Source organism: Echeneis naucrates, chromosome 21 (assembly GCF_900963305.1).
Source record: "Echeneis naucrates chromosome 21, fEcheNa1.1, whole genome shotgun sequence".
Taxonomy (NCBI): Eukaryota; Metazoa; Chordata; class Actinopteri; order Carangiformes; family Echeneidae; genus Echeneis; species Echeneis naucrates.
Window position 1 is genome coordinate 546,889 of NC_042531.1, and position 18,289 is coordinate 565,177.

The window sequence follows — 18,289 nt, forward strand, 5'->3', positions numbered from 1 at the left end:
ACAGCAGCTGATTATTTCTCTCAAACTTATTATGCTCTCCTTATCTAGAAAAACCAACTCCCCCACCAAAGCTTGGTGTGACTGATGTGTCCAAAGAGAGTGTGTCTTTGGCCTGGGCCAAACCAGAACAAGATGGGGGAAGTCGAATTACTGGATACTTAGTGGAAGCTATGGAGAAAGGCCAGGAGAAGTGGGTTAAATGTGGCGTAACCAAGTCTACCCACCTCACAGTATCTGGCCTGAGGGAGAATTCTGAGTATTTCTTCAGGGTCAGAGCTGAGAATCATGCTGGATACAGTGATGTTAAGGAAATGGTCATCCCTGTATTAGTCAAAGATCAGCTTGGTAAGTTGTAAACAGAATGAGCAGATTTATTAAGGTTTCATTTCTTAGTGGTAGTAGAAAATAACCAACTGAAACACCATTGAATTGCAACAATATTAGTCTGTTGTAACTGTCACTTTTTTCACTCTAGAACCTCCCGAGATCAACATGAAGGACTTCCCTCATAATACAGTCTATGTGAGAGCTGGCTCTACCCTTAAGTGTGAGATCCCACTGACAGGCAGACCTTTGCCTAAAGTCAGTCTGTCCAAGGACAACGTGCTACTGAAGTCAACCATGAGATTCAACTCTGAAGTCACCCCTGACAGCATCAAGATCACTTTGCGCGAGAGCATTGCTGGAGATTCTGGACGCTATGACATCACTGCCTCCAACTCCAGTGGAACCACCAAGTCCTTTGTAAACATTGTGGTTCTTGACCGTCCTAGTGCTCCACTTGGACCTGTGGAGCTGTTTGATGTAACAGAGGACAGTGTTAGCCTGAAGTGGCTCCCACCAGCGTATGATGGTGGGAGCCCGATCACCAACTATATCATCCAGAAGAGAGAGACAGTCACAGCCAACTGGATGGATGTGTCGTCTGCTGTGGCCCGCTGCACCATGAAGATCATGAAGCTGACTACTGGCGTGGAGTACCAGTTCCGCATCAGAGCTGAGAACAGATATGGAATTAGCGAGCACATTGACTCACCAACTGTCACTGTCAGTCTTCCTTACAGTAAGCAGTCTTTGTATCTCTTTAATCATATTTATTGCTAATTCTTTTCTGTTTTTCACAATAAACTTTCAAACTGTCCCACTCTATTTCTTACCTGCCAGCTATTCCTGAGGCTCCATCAACTCCAGAGATCACAGGTGTAACTAGAGAGACCATCACTGTAGCCTGGAAGGAGCCCAAGTCAGATGGTGGCAGCAACGTGTTTGGCTACCACCTCCAGATGAAGGACAGGAACAGCATCCTTTGGCAAAGAGTCAACAAAATGGTGATCCGTGCTACACATTACAAGGTCACCAATGTCAACGCTGGACTTATTTATGAGTTCAAGGTGGCAGCTGAGAATGCAGCTGGAATCAGCGCCTTCAGCAAGGCTTCAGATGCAGTGCTGGCCATTGATGCTTGTGGTGAGTGCAATGTCAAAAAACATACAAAAGTCAAGGACGTCTGTGTTGTCTTATGACAAATTCTCACTGTTTCTTCTTGCAGAGCCACCAATCAACTTGCGCATCTGTGACATCACCAAGAATTCAGTTAGCCTGGCCTGGCAGAAACCCAACTACAATGGCGGCTCCCCGATCACTGGATACATCGTTGAAAAGAGAGAGGGTGTTAGTACCAAATGGTCCAAGGCTAACCTTACCAATGTCACAGACACCCGCTTTACTGTGACTGGCCTGGCCCAGGACGAGACATACGAGTTCAGAGTGATGGCCAAGAATGCTGTTGGTTCAGTGAGCAACCCATCCATGACAGCTGGACCAGCCACCTGTGTGGACACCTACGGTAGGTGTCTTGTCAGCTGCATTTCCTGGACCTTGTTTGGACATTTGAATTTGATGTTTTATCTTGGCCAAAACTCTTTTTTTAAATAATGATCATTCTTTTCAATTCTTGCCAATTTGTACATTCATGCATAATACATATATCTCCCAGATTTTAAACTCACCTGTTGTTTTTTTCCTTTTCATCCAGGTGCCCCAGAGGTTGAGATACCACAGGAGTATCTTAGCGAGGTCAAATATTTGGCTGGCTCTAATGTGGAGCTCAAGTTTAATATCACAGCCAAACCTGCTCCCACTATTGAGTGGTTTAAGGATGGCAGAGAGCTTGACCACAATTCCCAGCTCTCTTTCAAACACACATTTGAGTATACCAGTTTATTCCTGAGGGAAACCACCCGTTTGAATTCTGGTACCTATGAGGTCAAGGTGAAGAACTCCCTAGGATCTGCATGTGGCATTGTCAGGCTCCTCATTCAAGGTATTCAGATATTATTTAACAATTAGCATTTTCATCTTGGATTAAATTGTCATACAGTATTTGCAGTATAACACTGACATTAATGGACATAACCTTCCCTTATTTAGACAAACCAGGCCCCCCTGCTGGAGATATTCAGTTTAAAAAGGTGACTGCTGACAACATAACTATTATGTGGTCCCCACCTGCTGATGAGGGTGGCGCTATGGTAACTCATTACATTGTGGAGAAGAGAGAGACCAGCAGAGTCATGTGGTCCATTGTCTCAGAGAGACTGGTCGACTGCATCGTTAATGTCCCCAGACTCATACGGGGCAATGAGTACATCTTCAGAGTTCGTGGAGTAAACAAGTACGGCATTGGAGACCCATTGGAGTCTGCTCCTGTAATCGCCAAGAATGCATTCGGTAAGACAACACAAGTATAATAATTCACAACAATTGAAATGGTTTATTTGATCTAACCTTGTAGAAACATTTTCAATCAGTTCCTCCTAGCGAACCATCCAAGCCTAAAGTGACAATGATCACCAAGTCCACCATGACAGTGATCTGGGAAAGACCAGCATTAGATGGTGGCAGTGACATTGATGGCTACTACCTGGAGAAAAGAGAAAAGAGGAGCCTGCAGTGGTTCAAGGTTTGTTGGTTGACCTATCTTCAGAGATTCTAGTAAGAATCATGAAAGAATCAAACTAAAAACATTTGAGCATGCATCATTAAGTCAATTTTTTATCTAGGTGGTGAAGGGCACAATCAGAGACACCAGGCAGAAAGTGGCCAATCTGGTGGAGAACAACGAGTACCAGTACAGAGTTTGTGCTGTCAACAAAGCTGGAGCAGGAAATTACTCTGAGCCATCTGACCTTCACAGGGCCTACGACCCCATCGGTATGCTTTTCATTTGCACTTCAGTATCACCACATCACCTTGTAGGACTTATTTTTAAATTCTCCACATTGAATTACTGAACATTCCCCACTGTTAAGTGAACACCTCTTTGACTTTTCCAGATCTGCCCGGAGAGCCCTCTAAGCTGCGTGTGGTGGACTCCACAAAAACTTCCATCACCCTCGGCTGGGAGAAGCCTGTCTATGATGGTGGCAGTGAAGTCACACACTACATTCTGGACCAGATGAACGCAGAAGACAGAGAATGGGTGACCATTAACCCACAGGTCAAGACCTGCGAGTATGTGGTGTCCCACCTTAAACCTGGAACCTACTACTTCTTCAGAGTATCTGCTGTCAATTGCAAGGGCAAAGGAGAGGACATCAAAATGTATCAGCCTGTGCAAGCCAAAGATATCCTGGGTTTGTATTCATATTCAAATAAAACCGATTTCCTTTTAATTTGATGCAGTCAGATTATTGACAAAAAGTTGATTGTTATAGTTTCTGGTTTCCAATGACTATGTCATTAATCCCACTGACTTTCTTTTTCCCCATAACAGAGGAAGCTGATTTGGACTTGGATGTTTCCATGACAACCCAGTACACAGCTAGGGCTGGCCGTGACGTGAAAGTGTTCATCCCTCTGAAGGGTCGCCCTGTCCCCAATGTTACCTGGCGCAGAGGTGACCGCAACATTGCTGGTGATAACCGTTACAGCATTACCAGTACTGAGCGAGCCACCACACTGCTCATACCTAAGGTCACCCGCGATGACTGTGGCAAGTACCTGCTGGAGATTGAGAACGGCGTGGGAGAACCCAAGATAATTACCGTTTCTCTGAAGGTCCTGGACAGTCCATCAACCTGCCAGAAACTGATAGTTAAGAATGTGACAAGAGGAAAGTTGACCCTCAGCTGGGATGCTCCTCTCATTGACGGTGGTTCTCCTGTCACTAATTACATCATCGAAAAGAAGGCCTCCACCATGAAGGCTTACCAGGTGATCACCACTGAGTGTGCCAACACATCTTACAAGGTATCTGGCCTTGAAGAGGACGTAGCTTACTTCTTCCAAGTTTCTGCTGAAAATGAATATGGTGTTGGCAACACCTGTGAGACCACTGAACCTGTCAGAGCCACAGAAACTCCAGGACCTGTCAAACAGCTGGTGATGGTGGATTCCACAAAGACTTCTGTTACCTTGCAGTGGATCAGGCCAGACCATGATGGTGGCAGCCACATCACTGATTACATCATTGAGAAAAGAGCCCTGGAGGATTCCGAATGGTCTTTGGCTGCCACATGCAAGCGCTGCAGCTGTGAAGTCACAGGACTCAAAGAGAATTCTATCTTGGACTTCAGAGTGTTTGCCAAGAACGAGAAGGGCAACAGTGACTTTTCCCTGATCGGTCCAATCATGGTGAAAGACTACATCATTCCACCAGAGGCCATTCTCAGTGATTATCCCAGTGGTGAGCTTGCTGTACGTATTGGTCAGAACATCCACATTGAACTCCCCTTCAAGGGAAAACCAAGACCTGCAATCAGCTGGCTAAAGGACAACTTGCCACTGAAGGAAAGCGAGAAGGTTCGCTTCAGGACCACTGACAACAAGACTGCAGTCACAGTCAGAGGAGCCTTGAAGGAACATGCTGGCCAATATACTTTAGTCCTTGACAACAGAGCTGTCAAAAACTATTTTGACATTAATGTGATCACCCTGGGACCCCCTTCAGTACCTGTTGGCCCCATCCGCTTTGATGAAATTAAAGCTCAGAGCATCATCATCTCCTGGGATGAGCCGAAGGAGGATGGAGGTGGCGAGATCACATGCTACAGTGTGGAGAAACGTGAGACCTTGCACGCCAACTGGAAGATGGTCTGCTCTAGCGTTGCCAGAACTACCTTCAAAATTCCTAATCTTGTCAAGGGAGCTCAGTACCAGTTCAGGGTCCGTGCAGAGAACAAGTATGGAGTCAGTGAACCACTCAACTCCTCAGAGATTGTTGCCCAGCACCAATACAAACCCCCAGGTCCTCCAGGAAAGCCAGTGGCCTACAACATCACCAGTGATGGTATGACCATTGGTTGGGAGGCCCCAGAATTTGATGGAGGATCCACTATTTTGGGCTATCACGTTGAAAAGAAGGACAGGAACAGCCTCTTATGGCAGAAAGTAAACTCTACCATCATCTCAAACAAAGAGTACAGAATCATAGGTCTTCTGGAGGGGCTGGAGTACTCTTTCAGAGTCTATGCAGAAAACAATGCTGGACTCAGCCCCGTCAGTGAACAAAGCAAACACGCACTTGCTATCTCCCCTGTTGGTGAGCACACTTCATCTTTTGTCTTTGTATATTCAGTAGGTAACATTAAGATACATAGTATCTAGCTATGTGTTTGACATGATTTTTTTTCAGGATATTTTTTAATCAAGCACTATCAATAAATTGCTTCTTTGTATCATTAGATCCACCTGGCACCCCAGTCTGCATTGATGTCACCAGAGACTCAGTCACGCTGCAATGGGACATCCCCAAGAGGGATGGTGGCAGCAAAATTGTTGCCTACAGTGTGGAACGGCGCCAAGGCAGGGGCAAATGGCTGAGGTGCAACTTCACTGATATCAGTGAAACCCAATTCACTGTGACTGGTTTGTCCCCTGGAGACAGATACGAATTCCGAGTCATTGCCAGGAATGCGGTGGGCACAGTCAGTCCACCATCAAACTCATCTGGACACATTATGACTAAGGATGAGAGCAGTGAGTATTATCAATTTCCAAAGGTATAGACAATCACCATCAGCAGTGGGTGTCACATGTACACAGCCCTCATTTGTTATTCCTCTTTGCATCTCCAGTTACTCCTGAGATTCAGTGGTCTCCAGACCAGGTGGTCACCCTGAGGGCTGGAGAGAACATTAAGCTCAGCTGCAGCATTACTGGACGTCCTGTCCCACAGGTTGTCTGGTACAAAGATGGAAAAGAAATCGACAAGAGAACCATGGTTGATATTGAGATCACTACTGGCATCGGCACCAGCAGTTTGTTCATTCGTGACGCTGACAGGAACCACCGTGGAATCTACACTGTAGAGGCCAAGAACAGCTCTGGAATGAGGAAAGCTGATGTCAACGTCAGAGTGCAAGGTTAGTGTTTCTCTTGAAATTTGGGGCTTGCAAAAGCTTTAAAAACTTTACTGTAAATATCTTTTGTAAGTCATGAGTTTTTAATGTTTCCTGTCTCGTTTCCATCAGATACACCTGGACCAGTTGAGGGACCTATTCGTTTCACCGGCATCACAGCTGAGAAATGCACAGTGTGGTGGACCCCACCAGAGAATGATGGTTGTTCCGCTATCACCCACTATGTGGTTGAGAAAAGGGAGACGTCCAGGATCTCCTGGGCCATGGTCACCTCCAAGTGTGAAGCATGTTCTTACAATGCCACCAACCTCATCAAGGGAAATGAGTACCAGTTCAGAATCTCCGCTGTCAACAAGTTTGGAGTTGGCAAACCACTGGACTCTGATCCTGTCATCGCACAGATGCAATACAGTAAATAAAGTCAATCACATCTAATACCCCCAACTAACCGGAATCCAACAATTTTGTGTATTCTACTTTATTACCTTTATTATCTTCTCTCTCCTTCAGCTGTCCCAGATGCCCCAGGCACTCCAGACGCCACCCATATCACTGGAGACAGCATCACCGTGGGTTGGACTAGGCCAAGGTCAGATGGAGGCAACGAGATCAAGCACTACATCCTAGAGAGGAGAGAGAAGAAGAGCCTGCATTGGGTGAAAGTTTCCTCTAAGAGGCCCATCACAGAACTGAGGCACCGTGTCATCAACCTCACCGAAGGCAATGAGTACGAGTTCCGCGTCATGGCTGAAAATGGTGCTGGAATTGGACCAGCCAGCGGTACCTCCAGGCTCTTCAAATGCAGAGAGCCAACCAGTGCTCCCAGTGCTCCCAGTGTGATCAAGGTAGGATTACAGGAACAGAAGTGTCATGTATTCGTAAATATTAGCCTTAGCTAAAATCTGAACGGGTGCTGTTTCAGAAAACTCCTCTGCATTAACCACAGTAAAAACACAAATTAAGAAAAATTGGAGCAAAAAGAAAAATACATTCGAAATATTAACTCTGCTGTTTTGTTGCCATTCAGGCTATTGACTCCACAAAGTCGTCTGTCACCCTGGAATGGACCAAGCCAGTGTTCGATGGTGGCATGGAAATCATTGGCTACAACATTGATATGTGTAAGGCCAGTCTGGAGGAGTGGCACAGAGTCAACAGCCAGATTTGCATCCATACCAGGTACACTGCTAAGGGCCTGGTGCCTGGAGAACTCTACAAGTTCAGGGTCAGCGCTGTAAATGGATCAGGAGAAGGTGAAGCCTCAGAGATGCCTAATCCTGTTCAGGCTCTGGACAGACTAACATCTCCTGAGATTGACATTGATGCTAACTTCAAGCAAACTCACATCGTAAAGAATGGTGGCATGGTCAAACTTCACATCGTCTTCCGTGGCAAACCAACACCTCTTGCTACCTGGTCTAAGGCAGATAGTGAGCTGCCTATCATGGCTGATGTCAACACCACAGATTCCTTCTCTACCTTGACCATTGAAAGTTGTACAAGGTATGAGGCCGGCAAATACACCCTGTCTCTTGAGAACAGCAGTGGGCGCAAGTCCATTACATTCACTGTCAAAGTGCTAGATACACCAGGACCTCCAGGAGCCATTACCTTTAAAGATGTTACCCGAGGAGCCTTGACAATGATGTGGGATGCCCCCAGCAATGATGGTGGATCCCGAATCCATCATTACATCATTGACAGACGTGAGGCAAGCCGCCTGGCCTGGCAGGAAGTCAGCACCAAGTGCTCTCGCCAGATGATCAGGGTAACTGGTCTGGATATTGGTGTGCCATATGTGTTCAGAGTGATTGCTGTTAACCAGTATGGCCAGGGAGAACCCTATGAGTCAACAGAGCCCATCATTGCCACAGAAGAACCTGCACCGCCAAAGAGACTCGATATCGTAGACACCACAAACTCTACAGCTTCGCTGATTTGGATGAAGCCTGATCATGATGGAGGCAGCCGCATCAGAGGCTACATTGTAGAATACAGAGCTAAAGGATCTGACCACTGGGTCATTTATGGAGAGACCAAGTCTCAGAAAATGCTTGTGGAGGGTCTGACTGAGAACGCAGAATATGACTTCAGAGTCAAGGCCAAGAACGATGCTGGAATCAGCGAATCTCAGGGCACCTTTAGCTCTGTGGTCATTAAGGAGCCTTGCATTGAACCAACCGCTGACCTCAGCAGTATCACAAACCAGCTCATCACCTGTAAGATCTCCAGCACCTTCACCATTGATATCCCCATCAGTGGTAGACCTGCACCAAAGGTCACCTGGAAACTGGAGGAGATGAAGCTCAAAGAGACTGACAGAATGTCCATTAAGACCTCAAAGGAGAGAACAACTCTGGTGGTGAAAGACAGCAAGAGGAGCGACAGTGGCAAATACTACCTAACCCTGGAGAATACTGCCGGTGTGAAGACTTTCACAGTGACTGTTGTTGTCGTTGGCAGACCATGTCCACCAACAGGCCCTGTGGAAATTTCTGGAGTTTCCTCAGAGTCCTGCACCCTGTCTTGGTCTGAGCCTGTGGATGATGGCGGCAGTGACATTTCCAACTACATTGTGGAAAAACGTGAATCTGGTTCTGCCTCTTGGCAGGTGGTCAACTCCAGTGTAAAGAGAACCACCATCAAAGTGACTCATCTCACCAAGTATATGGAGTACACCTTCAGAGTGTGTGCTGAGAACAAGTTCGGAGTCAGCAAGTCCATTGAGTCTTCTGCGGTTGTAATTGAACATCCATTTGGTGAGTTCTGTTCAATGGGAACACAAAAATTTAAGAAACAGTTTTATATAGATGGATATTTTATGAAGTGTGTTTAGGACCAGGTCAAACTAAGAATCCCTGTTCTCCACTTCATTTCACAGTTCCTCCAAGCCCTCCTGGTCGTCCAGATGTGGTATCTGTGTCTGCTAATGCCATCAGTATCAAATGGGATGTGCCCTATGCAGATGGTGGCAGTCAGGTGACTGGCTACTGGATTGAGAAGAAGGAGAGGAACACAATCCTATGGATGAGAGAAAACAAACTGCCTTGCCTGGAGTGCCATTATAAGGTGTCCAATCTGATTGAAGGCCTGGAGTACCAGTTTAGGGTATACGCCATGAACATCGCCGGACTCAGTAAGGCCAGCGAGGCCTCCAGACCTGTACTTGCGCTAAATCCTGTTGGTGAGGGAAATATTTATTGCCCTATCTACAGCAATCTTTATGTAGACTAATGTCTAAAGCCCTTACAACTGAATACAGCTCCCTTTCCTCCGCTAAAGCATCAATGAAAACCTAAATAGCACGAGAAACAGCGTGATAAGCATAATAAAGCATAATAAAACCTTCCTCTCCTCACGCAGATCCTCCTGGTAAACCTGAGGTGACAGACATCAGCCGATCATCTGTGTCATTGTGCTGGACCGTGCCTTTCAATGACGGTGGCAGCAAGATAGTCGGTTATGTGGTGGAGAAGAAGGTCTACAGCACTGATGAGTGGGATGACAACCGCTGGCTCAAGTGTAACTACACCACCATCACTGAAAACTACTTCACTGTGACAAACCTGGGAGAGGGAGAGACCTATGAATACCGTGTCATTGCCAAGAATGCTGCGGGTGTCCACAGTGTTCCTTCAGAATCCACAGGACCAATCACTTGCAAGGATGAATACTGTAATTTAGCATTAATATTATTGTGTTCTTTTATTTTCAGTTAAATTCTGATCTCAATGAAGCCCTTAAATAATTCCTTTTCACTTATTCTTTACTGCAGCTCCTCCCAAAGCTGAGCTGGACAGCAAACTGGTGGGTGAGACTGTTATCGTCTCTGCCGGTGCTGACCTCGTCCTGGATGGCACTGTTGGTGGTAAACCAGAGCCTACGGTGTATTGGTCCAAGGGCGACAAGATTTTGGAACTCGGAGAGAAATACTCTCTAACTTACACCGCCACGAGAGCTATGGCCGTCATCAAGAACTGCAGCAGATATGACACAGGAAGATACATCCTGACCGTTAGGAACGCCAGTGGAACCAAGACTGCCGCCGTCAATGTTAAAGTTCTAGGTGTGCAGCCAAGAAGTGTAACTGTTAACTGAGACTGGGCTTAGCGTCTATCCATTAGCAATGTCATTAGCTGACATTGACTGTCTGGATTTTAGTAGAGTAACAGTAGACAGGTGTGTCACGGAACTGTCTGCTTGGTTTCCTTTTTTTAGACACTCCCGGAGCGCCAGCTGATAAGATTGTGATCAGCAGAGTGACTGAAGAGAAATGCACAGTGTCCTGGAAGATACCTCTTGAGGATGGTGGGGACTCTGTCACCCATTATATTGTGGAACGTCGTGAGACCAGCCGCCTCAACTGGGTTATCATGGAGACTGAGTGCAAGACTCTGTCCTGTGTCAGCACCAGGCTGATCAAGAACAATGAGTACATCTTCAGAGTGAGAGGAGTCAACAAGTTTGGACCTGGAGTTCCTCTGGAGTCAGAGCCAGTCATTGCTAGGAATGCCTACAGTATGTCTAACTTTACATCAAACTGTTATCCTTTTTGGTCGCTAGTGCAGCTATGCAATTCAGTATGTGACTCTTACATCTTCCATCTTTCCCCCAGCAATACCATCACAACCAGGAACACCTGAAGCGACAGCAGTGGGCAAAGAGCATGTCATCATTGAGTGGCTGAAGCCTGAGAGTGACGGAAGCAGTGAGATTAAAAACTACATCGTGGAAAAACGAGAGAAGAGCAGCAACAGGTGGGAACAACATCTGACGGACAAAATAGGTGGATTTAATTTCCAACTCTGATTTATTGAAGCTTATCTATTTTTCATGGTATTTCCCCTCTGGATCAGATGGACTCGGGTGAACAGAACTTACACCATCTATGACACCCGTCTGAAGATCACAGGCCTGCTGGAGGGAAGTGAGTACCAGTTCAGAGTGACTGCGGTCAACGCTGCTGGGGACAGCCACCCAAGTGATGCCTCACCATATATCCTCTGCAAAGACCCCACATGTAAGAAATAAGTCAAGTTCAAACCTTAACTGGTGATTTTTCACTTGAATGATTTTGGAGAAGAAGTATGCTATATCTGTATCAATCTTCATCCTTTTTAGACACACCAGCTCCTCCATCAATACCTCGCATTACTGACACTACAAAGCACAGCATCAGCATGACTTGGACCAGGCCTATGTATGATGGTGGGTCAGACGTCACCGGCTACGTGATGGAGATCCTAGAGGAGGGCTCCGAGCAGTGGTACCGTGCCACCACCAAGGCACTCAAGACCAATGAGTATGTGGCTGCAGGCCTGACAGCCAACAAGAAATATAGGTTCAGGGTTGCTGCCATCAACAACAATGGCACTGGGGAGTTCAGTGAACCTAGTGCTGAAGTTGAGCCGCTGGAGAGAGTCGGTGAGTTACTGCAGATATCTAGATTTCCTCAGCATCTCTACATAATTCTTTTTTAAGTGATGAGGGCAATTTAGAGATACTTTAAATGTTAAATTACATTAACACTGCAAACAATCTTTGGACACATTATGGTCGATCCTGATATCATCATCAATATGTACTTTCAAGTTTCAGATGTTTGTTGTTGTTGTTGATGTAGTGAACGCTAAAAATCTTATCACCATGTGCTCAGCAATGCCTGATCTGGAACTGGCCGAAGATCTGAAGAAAACAGTTTGTCTGCGTGCTGGAGGAACCTTGCGTCTATTTGTGTCATTTACTGGCCGGCCAACACCAGTGGTGGCCTGGAGAAAGACAGGTGTGGAGCTGCAGAGCCGCGGCTACATTGACACCACCGACAGCTACACCTCGCTGATGGTGGAGAAGGTCAATCGCTATGACTCTGGAAAATATGTTGTGGAGGCAGAGAACCCATCTGGCAAGAAGACTGCCACCATTCTGGTTAAAGTGTATGGTACGTCAACCTACATCTCCACAGACACCAGTTGTGTAGGGGAGAAAGTTGACTTCACTCTTCTTTACTTGGACTAATCAGTTTAGAGGCGTTCATTTGTCTCTTTTTAAAATCAACTCTAAACCAATGTTTTCTTTCCCACAGACACTCCCGGTCCTCCAGCTTCAGTGAAGGTCAAAGACTACACCAAGGAGTCTGTTGTGATCACCTGGGATGTTCCAAGCATTGACGGTGGTGCTCATGTCAGCAACTACATTGTTGAGAAGCGTGAAGCCAACATGAAGTCATATAAGACAGTCACCACTGAATGTAGAAAGACCCTATATAGGATCACTGGTCTGGAAGAGGGAGTCCACTACCACTTCAGAGTCCTGCCAGAGAACATCTACGGTGTGGGTGAGCCCTGCGAGACGACTGAAGCATTGCTGGTGTGTGATGTGCCATCAGTACCTCAGAACCTCCAGATTGTTGATGTCACCAAGTCTTCTGTCACACTGCACTGGGAGAAGCCACTGTATGATGGTGGCAGCAGGCTGACAGGCTACAACATTGAGGCCTGCAAGGTTGGCTCAGACAGGTGGAGTGCCGTAGCTGCAGTCAAGGCCTCAGTTTCCCAGCACACCATCCAGTCCCTGATGGAGAATGACCAGTACCTGTTCAGAATCCAGGCCACCAACAGCAGAGGAGCCAGTGAGCCCATGGACACTGTCACTCCTGTCACAATCCATGACATCAAAGGTAAAATAACCCCCAACACTACCTCAACTAAAAAAATAAAAACGGTATTTCTGAAACCAAAATAGCATAAACACATTACATCCTGCCTGTGTTTTCCAGTGATGCCTTCGATCGACTTGACCAGCATCCCACAGAAGGTCATCCACGTGCATCGCGGCAGACCAATTGAGCTCAACATACCGATTAAGGCCAAACCAACTCCTGTGTGCTCATGGTTCTTTGGTGGTGTCAAGCTGAAGGACACCCTGGACCGCATCAAGATTGACAGCAATGGCAAATGCACACACCTAGTCATCCGTGAGACCACAATCAATGACACAGGAGACTACACACTGGAAGTGAAGAATGCTATCGGTGTAGCAACTGAGGTCATCAAGGTCATCATCCTTGGTAGGAAGTTTGTTCGCACACAAATTAGGTTTTACTTCGACAAGACTTGTTCAAGTGTATATTGTGGTAACCTTGACTATTTTGAATGTGTAAGAGTCAAGTGATTTATTAAACAAGTAAATTATATGCCAAGACTCCAATCAATCATCCTCTTGTGTCCTTCAAGACAAACCTGGCATCCCAGTCGGCCCAATGAAGATTGAGGAGGTTGACGGTGTGTCAGTAACAGTGAGCTGGGAACCTCCGCAGAAGGATGGTGGTGCCAATGTTGGTGGCTATGTGGTGGAGCAACGTGATGCTCACCACCCAGGTTGGACCACAATCTCAGAGTCTGTGACCCGACCATGCTTCAAGTTTACCAGACTCATGGAGGGAACCGAGTATGTGTTCCGGGTGGCTGCTATGAACCGCTTTGGTGTGGGTGGCTTCCTGCAGTCTGAGGTAGTGGAGTGCAAGAGCGCCAAGAGTGAGTTCTCTTCCCATCAAAATTCTGGTCCTAATGTTGCTCTATGTTTTTTTGTTTTGTGTGTTTCTTTTGCAAACACTGTTAGTCTCCCCTCTTTCCTTTCGATTTCAGTTTGTCACTTTGCATGAACTAAAAACATGCTACATGTTTATATCATTAACACCCTGTTGGCAACTTAAAATACCATGACATCTCTTTGCAACAACTTTTTCTGCCACTTCGAAAAGCCCTTTGCTGACAACCAATTAACAACTACCACAAACTACAACAGTATCGGCCACGTCACAACAGAATACAAACACTTTATTGGTAGAGCCACCTTCTAATCAAAGCAACTTTTCCCTAGCAACATTAAATTACTAAAGAAAAGTTGCCTTTACACAGCAGGAACCATAACCATTTTGACACCTGCACTACGGGTGAGTGAGTGATAAAATTAAAGGTGTATGTGATTGATGCTAATTTATTTTACAAATACAGTACTGTGAACAGATGAGGTTCATATTTTTGCAGAAGCCTCTGCCTGGTCCTTTTTCAAAGCAAATCAGTTTTATTTATGTGACTCCAAATCATAACAAAGTTACATCAAGGCTCTTCACACATAGAGCAGGTCTAGACCAAACCTTTATGGAGCCGTTAGCGACCCAACATATCCTCTGATTTTCCTGTATAGCCATCCCTGGACCTCCAAGCAGACCAGAGGTGCTTGATGTCACTCACGAGGGCATGACCCTGACCTGGCAACCGCCCGAGGATAATGGTGGTTCTACCATTGCTGGCTACATAATCGAACGTAAGGAGGCCCGTTCTGACAGGTGGATGAGGATCAATAAGAACCCCGTCACCATGACCAGGTATCGCTCCTCTGGGCTAATTGAGGGCCTGGAATATGAATATCGCATTACTGCTATCAACTCTAGAGGAACCGGCAAACCCAGCGAGAGCTCCGCCATCACCGTTGCCATGGATCCCATTGGTACATGACAAAACTGCTCTGTTGCATCATTTAATTAACCTTCACCACCTATTTTAAATAAATCTCTCGACTGGTTGTTGTTTTTATGAATTGTGTCTGTGATGTTAAACAGAACCCCCAGGTCCTCCTGTTCAGGCCAGAGTCACTGACACTACCAGGACTTCAGTTTCTCTAGCCTGGTTGCCACCTGCGGAGGAAGGTGGTGCTGTGATTACTGGTTACTTCATTGAGATGCAGAAGGTGGACCAAGTGGAATGGACTCGGTGCAATACCACACCCACTAAGATGTGCGAGTACACCCTCACCCACATGCCCCAGGGTGCTGAGTACAAGTTCAGGGTCATCGCCTGCAACGCTGGTGGTATTGGAGAACCCGCTGAGATTCCTGGAGTGGTTAAAGTCCAGGAGATGCTTGGTAGGAGAACATATTTCCATAATTAAAACATATTTTTACAAATACAGAAGACACTTATGATACATGAACTCATCTGCAATTTCACTAAGAAAAACATTGTACGTGCCATCTCCAGGTTATCCCGACTATGAGCTTGATTGTAAATACGAAGAGGGCTATGTGGTGCGGCAGGGTGGAGTCATCCACCTGGCTGTGCCCATAAAGGGTAAACCTATCCCGACATGCAAGTGGACCAAGGACGGTCGTGATATCTCCCATCGGGCCATGATTGCCACCCACGATGACATCACTGAGCTGGTCATAAAAGACGCGCACAAAGATGACACTGGTACATACGACCTGGTGCTGGAGAACAAATGTGGCAGGAAGGCAGTATACATCAAGGTGAGTGAAACTGAATTAATAAAAGCATTCAATTAAAAAAATACATTGAGGTGGAATGGTTCTAATTTACATTTGTCCCTCCAGGTGAAGGTAATCGGTCGCCCAGATGCCCCAGAAGGTCCTTTGGAGTTTGATGACATTCAAGCAAGATCAGTCCGGGTCAGCTGGAGGCCACCGTCAGATGATGGCGGCTCTGACATCTTGGGGTATATTGTGGAAAGACGAGAAGTTCCCAAGGCTGCCTGGTACACTGTGGATGCCCGCGTCACAGAGAACTCTCTGGTAGTAAAGGGCCTGAAGGAGAATGTGGAATATCACTTCAAGGTTTCTGCCGAGAACCAGTTTGGTGTCAGCAGATCTTTGAAGTCTGAAGAGTCTGTCACACCAAAGACACCACTTTGTGAGTATTGATACTTTAATTTACTCAGTAGGCACATTGGAAATGCATCTTCAACACAATATATATTCCAAGTTGTGATGTTGATCGGGGTTTTAAATACTGACTTTAATGTGCTTTACCGCCAGGTCCACCAGAACCACCCAGCAACCCACCAGAGATTATGGACGTTACCAAGTCCACAGTGTCTCTGTCCTGGGCTCGGCCTCGTGATGATGGTGGCTCCCGTGTCACAGGATACTATGTGGAAAGGAGGGAGGTGTCAACAGAGAAGTGGGTCCGCCACAACAAGACCCACATCACCACTACCATGTACAATGTCACTGGTCTCATCCCTGATGCAGAGTACATGTTCAGAGTGGTGGCTCAGAATGACATTGGGCAGAGTGAGCCTGGTCCTTGCTCAGAGTCCGTGATTTGCAAAGAACCATTTGGTGAGTCAACATAATCACGTCAGTTTCTGTGGGAAAATTCTAACGGAAATAAATAATAAATAAATAATAATAAATAATAAATCATCAAGCAACATGAAACGTGCTTAGGCTTTGAGCCTTTGTCAGTGTAAATTTATTTTTATGACTGTGACTTCAAATATCCTTTTGTCTGCTTCCTTACAGATAAACCCAGCCAACCAGGAGAGATTGACATCATCTCTGTTACCAAAGACAGCATCACCATTCACTGGCTCAGGCCAGAGCATGACGGGGGCAAGGAGATCCTGGGCTACTGGATTGAGTTCAGGCAAGCTGGAGAGAGCTCCTGGAAGAAGTGCAACAAAGAACGCTCTAAGGATCGTCAGTTCACTATGGGTGGCTTAATGGAGGCCACAGAGTATGAGTTCAGAATCTTTGCTGAAAACGAGACAGGATTCAGCCGACCACGTCGCACGCCAATGGGCATCAAGACCAAACTGAGTGGTGAGCTGCTGCACATATAAAATAGCAGGCAACAGACCAGACAGATTAGTTGATTAAAATCTTCCAATCAGTGGATTTGCTTCTAAATTAAATCTCAGAACCAATTTATGTGATCTGGGTTGAATTAGACATGTTTCATTAGACAGTATGATTCCAAGTGTCATCTTCAGAAGGAAAGTTATATCTATAATATAACTACCCATTTCACAGCAAATAGCAAAAAGCTTAATAAATAAGTCTGATTATTCTTTGCTTTTGTTTCTGTAGTTGGTGAGGCCCCAGCTTTGAAGGAAGAGATACAAGATGTGACTACCAAGCTTGGTGAGTCAGGAACTCTGACCTGTGGCATTATTGGTAGACCACTACCTGAGATCAAGTGGTACCGCTACGGCAAAGAACTGATCCAGAGCCGCAAGTACAAAATGAGCTCAGATGGCCGTAACCACTCCCTCAGCATACTGACAGAAGAGCAGGAAGACGAGGGTCTGTACACCTGCAGGGCCATCAACGAGGCAGGAGAGATTGAAACCAGTGGCAAACTGCGCCTGCAAGCTCCTCCTCAGTTCCACCCTGGCTTCCCACTTAAGGAGAAGTATTACGCTGGAGCTGGCACCAGCCTTCGTCTGCATGTTGTCTACATCGGGCGTCCCATCCCCCAGATCATGTGGTTCTATGGCAAGAAGCCTCTGAATCCATCAGAAAATGTGATCATTGAAAACACAGAAAGCTACACCCACCTGATGGTGAGGAACGTCCAGAGAAAGACCAACGCTGGCCGCTACAAGGTGCAGCTCAGCAATGTGTTTGGAACTGTTGACACTGTGCTACGTGTTGAAATCCAAGGTAAAGACAAAAACAGTCTACTTTTATGTCATAAAAAATATAAGTTGAACGCAAATAGTTGCACAAAATTTATTTCTGGAGTCAGCCAAGGCACCTAATTGTCGTCTTCTGGTTTTTCCAGATAAACCATCCATCCCTGAAGGACCTGTAGTTGTTGAGGCCCTGCTCAAGAGTTCAGTTGTAATCAGCTGGAAGGCTCCCAAAGATGATGGAGGATCCATAATCACAAACTACATTGTGGAGAAGCGTGAGGCCAAAGAAGGTGAACAGTGGCATATGGTTTCCTCCTCCGTCTCTGGCACCACCTGTCGTGTCCCCAACCTGATTGAGAGTGCTGGCTACTACTTCAGAGTCTCTGCCCAGAACCAGTATGGAGTCAGCGAGTCTCTGGAGATCCCATCAGTGGTCATTGTTAAGAGTCCATTTGGTAAGTCTATTGCCATTTTTTTGGTTATATTGTAAA

The 18,289-nt window shown here is 46.1% G+C and overlaps 1 protein-coding gene across 1 annotated transcript in view; it reads left to right on the forward strand.

Moving 5' to 3' along the window:
• Positions 1-18,289, forward strand: part of ttn.2 (titin, tandem duplicate 2) — a 169,942-nt gene that overhangs the window by 142,758 nt on the left and 8,895 nt on the right. The window contains 34 exon segments of the mRNA XM_029529910.1: positions 49-345; positions 476-1,063; positions 1,165-1,467; positions 1,550-1,846; positions 2,036-2,323; positions 2,431-2,730; positions 2,811-2,962; positions 3,063-3,213; positions 3,336-3,635; positions 3,776-5,542; positions 5,686-5,979; positions 6,078-6,365; positions 6,474-6,773; positions 6,873-7,207; positions 7,390-9,121; positions 9,244-9,546; positions 9,726-10,037; positions 10,138-10,428; positions 10,581-10,880; positions 10,978-11,119; positions 11,219-11,382; positions 11,484-11,786; positions 12,019-12,300; positions 12,445-13,038; positions 13,138-13,428; positions 13,595-13,894; positions 14,568-14,870; positions 14,983-15,285; positions 15,401-15,669; positions 15,754-16,069; positions 16,195-16,500; positions 16,684-16,983; positions 17,251-17,826; positions 17,948-18,253. Of these exon segments, the coding sequence (XP_029385770.1) occupies positions 49-345; positions 476-1,063; positions 1,165-1,467; positions 1,550-1,846; positions 2,036-2,323; positions 2,431-2,730; positions 2,811-2,962; positions 3,063-3,213; positions 3,336-3,635; positions 3,776-5,542; positions 5,686-5,979; positions 6,078-6,365; positions 6,474-6,773; positions 6,873-7,207; positions 7,390-9,121; positions 9,244-9,546; positions 9,726-10,037; positions 10,138-10,428; positions 10,581-10,880; positions 10,978-11,119; positions 11,219-11,382; positions 11,484-11,786; positions 12,019-12,300; positions 12,445-13,038; positions 13,138-13,428; positions 13,595-13,894; positions 14,568-14,870; positions 14,983-15,285; positions 15,401-15,669; positions 15,754-16,069; positions 16,195-16,500; positions 16,684-16,983; positions 17,251-17,826; positions 17,948-18,253 (13,353 nt within the window).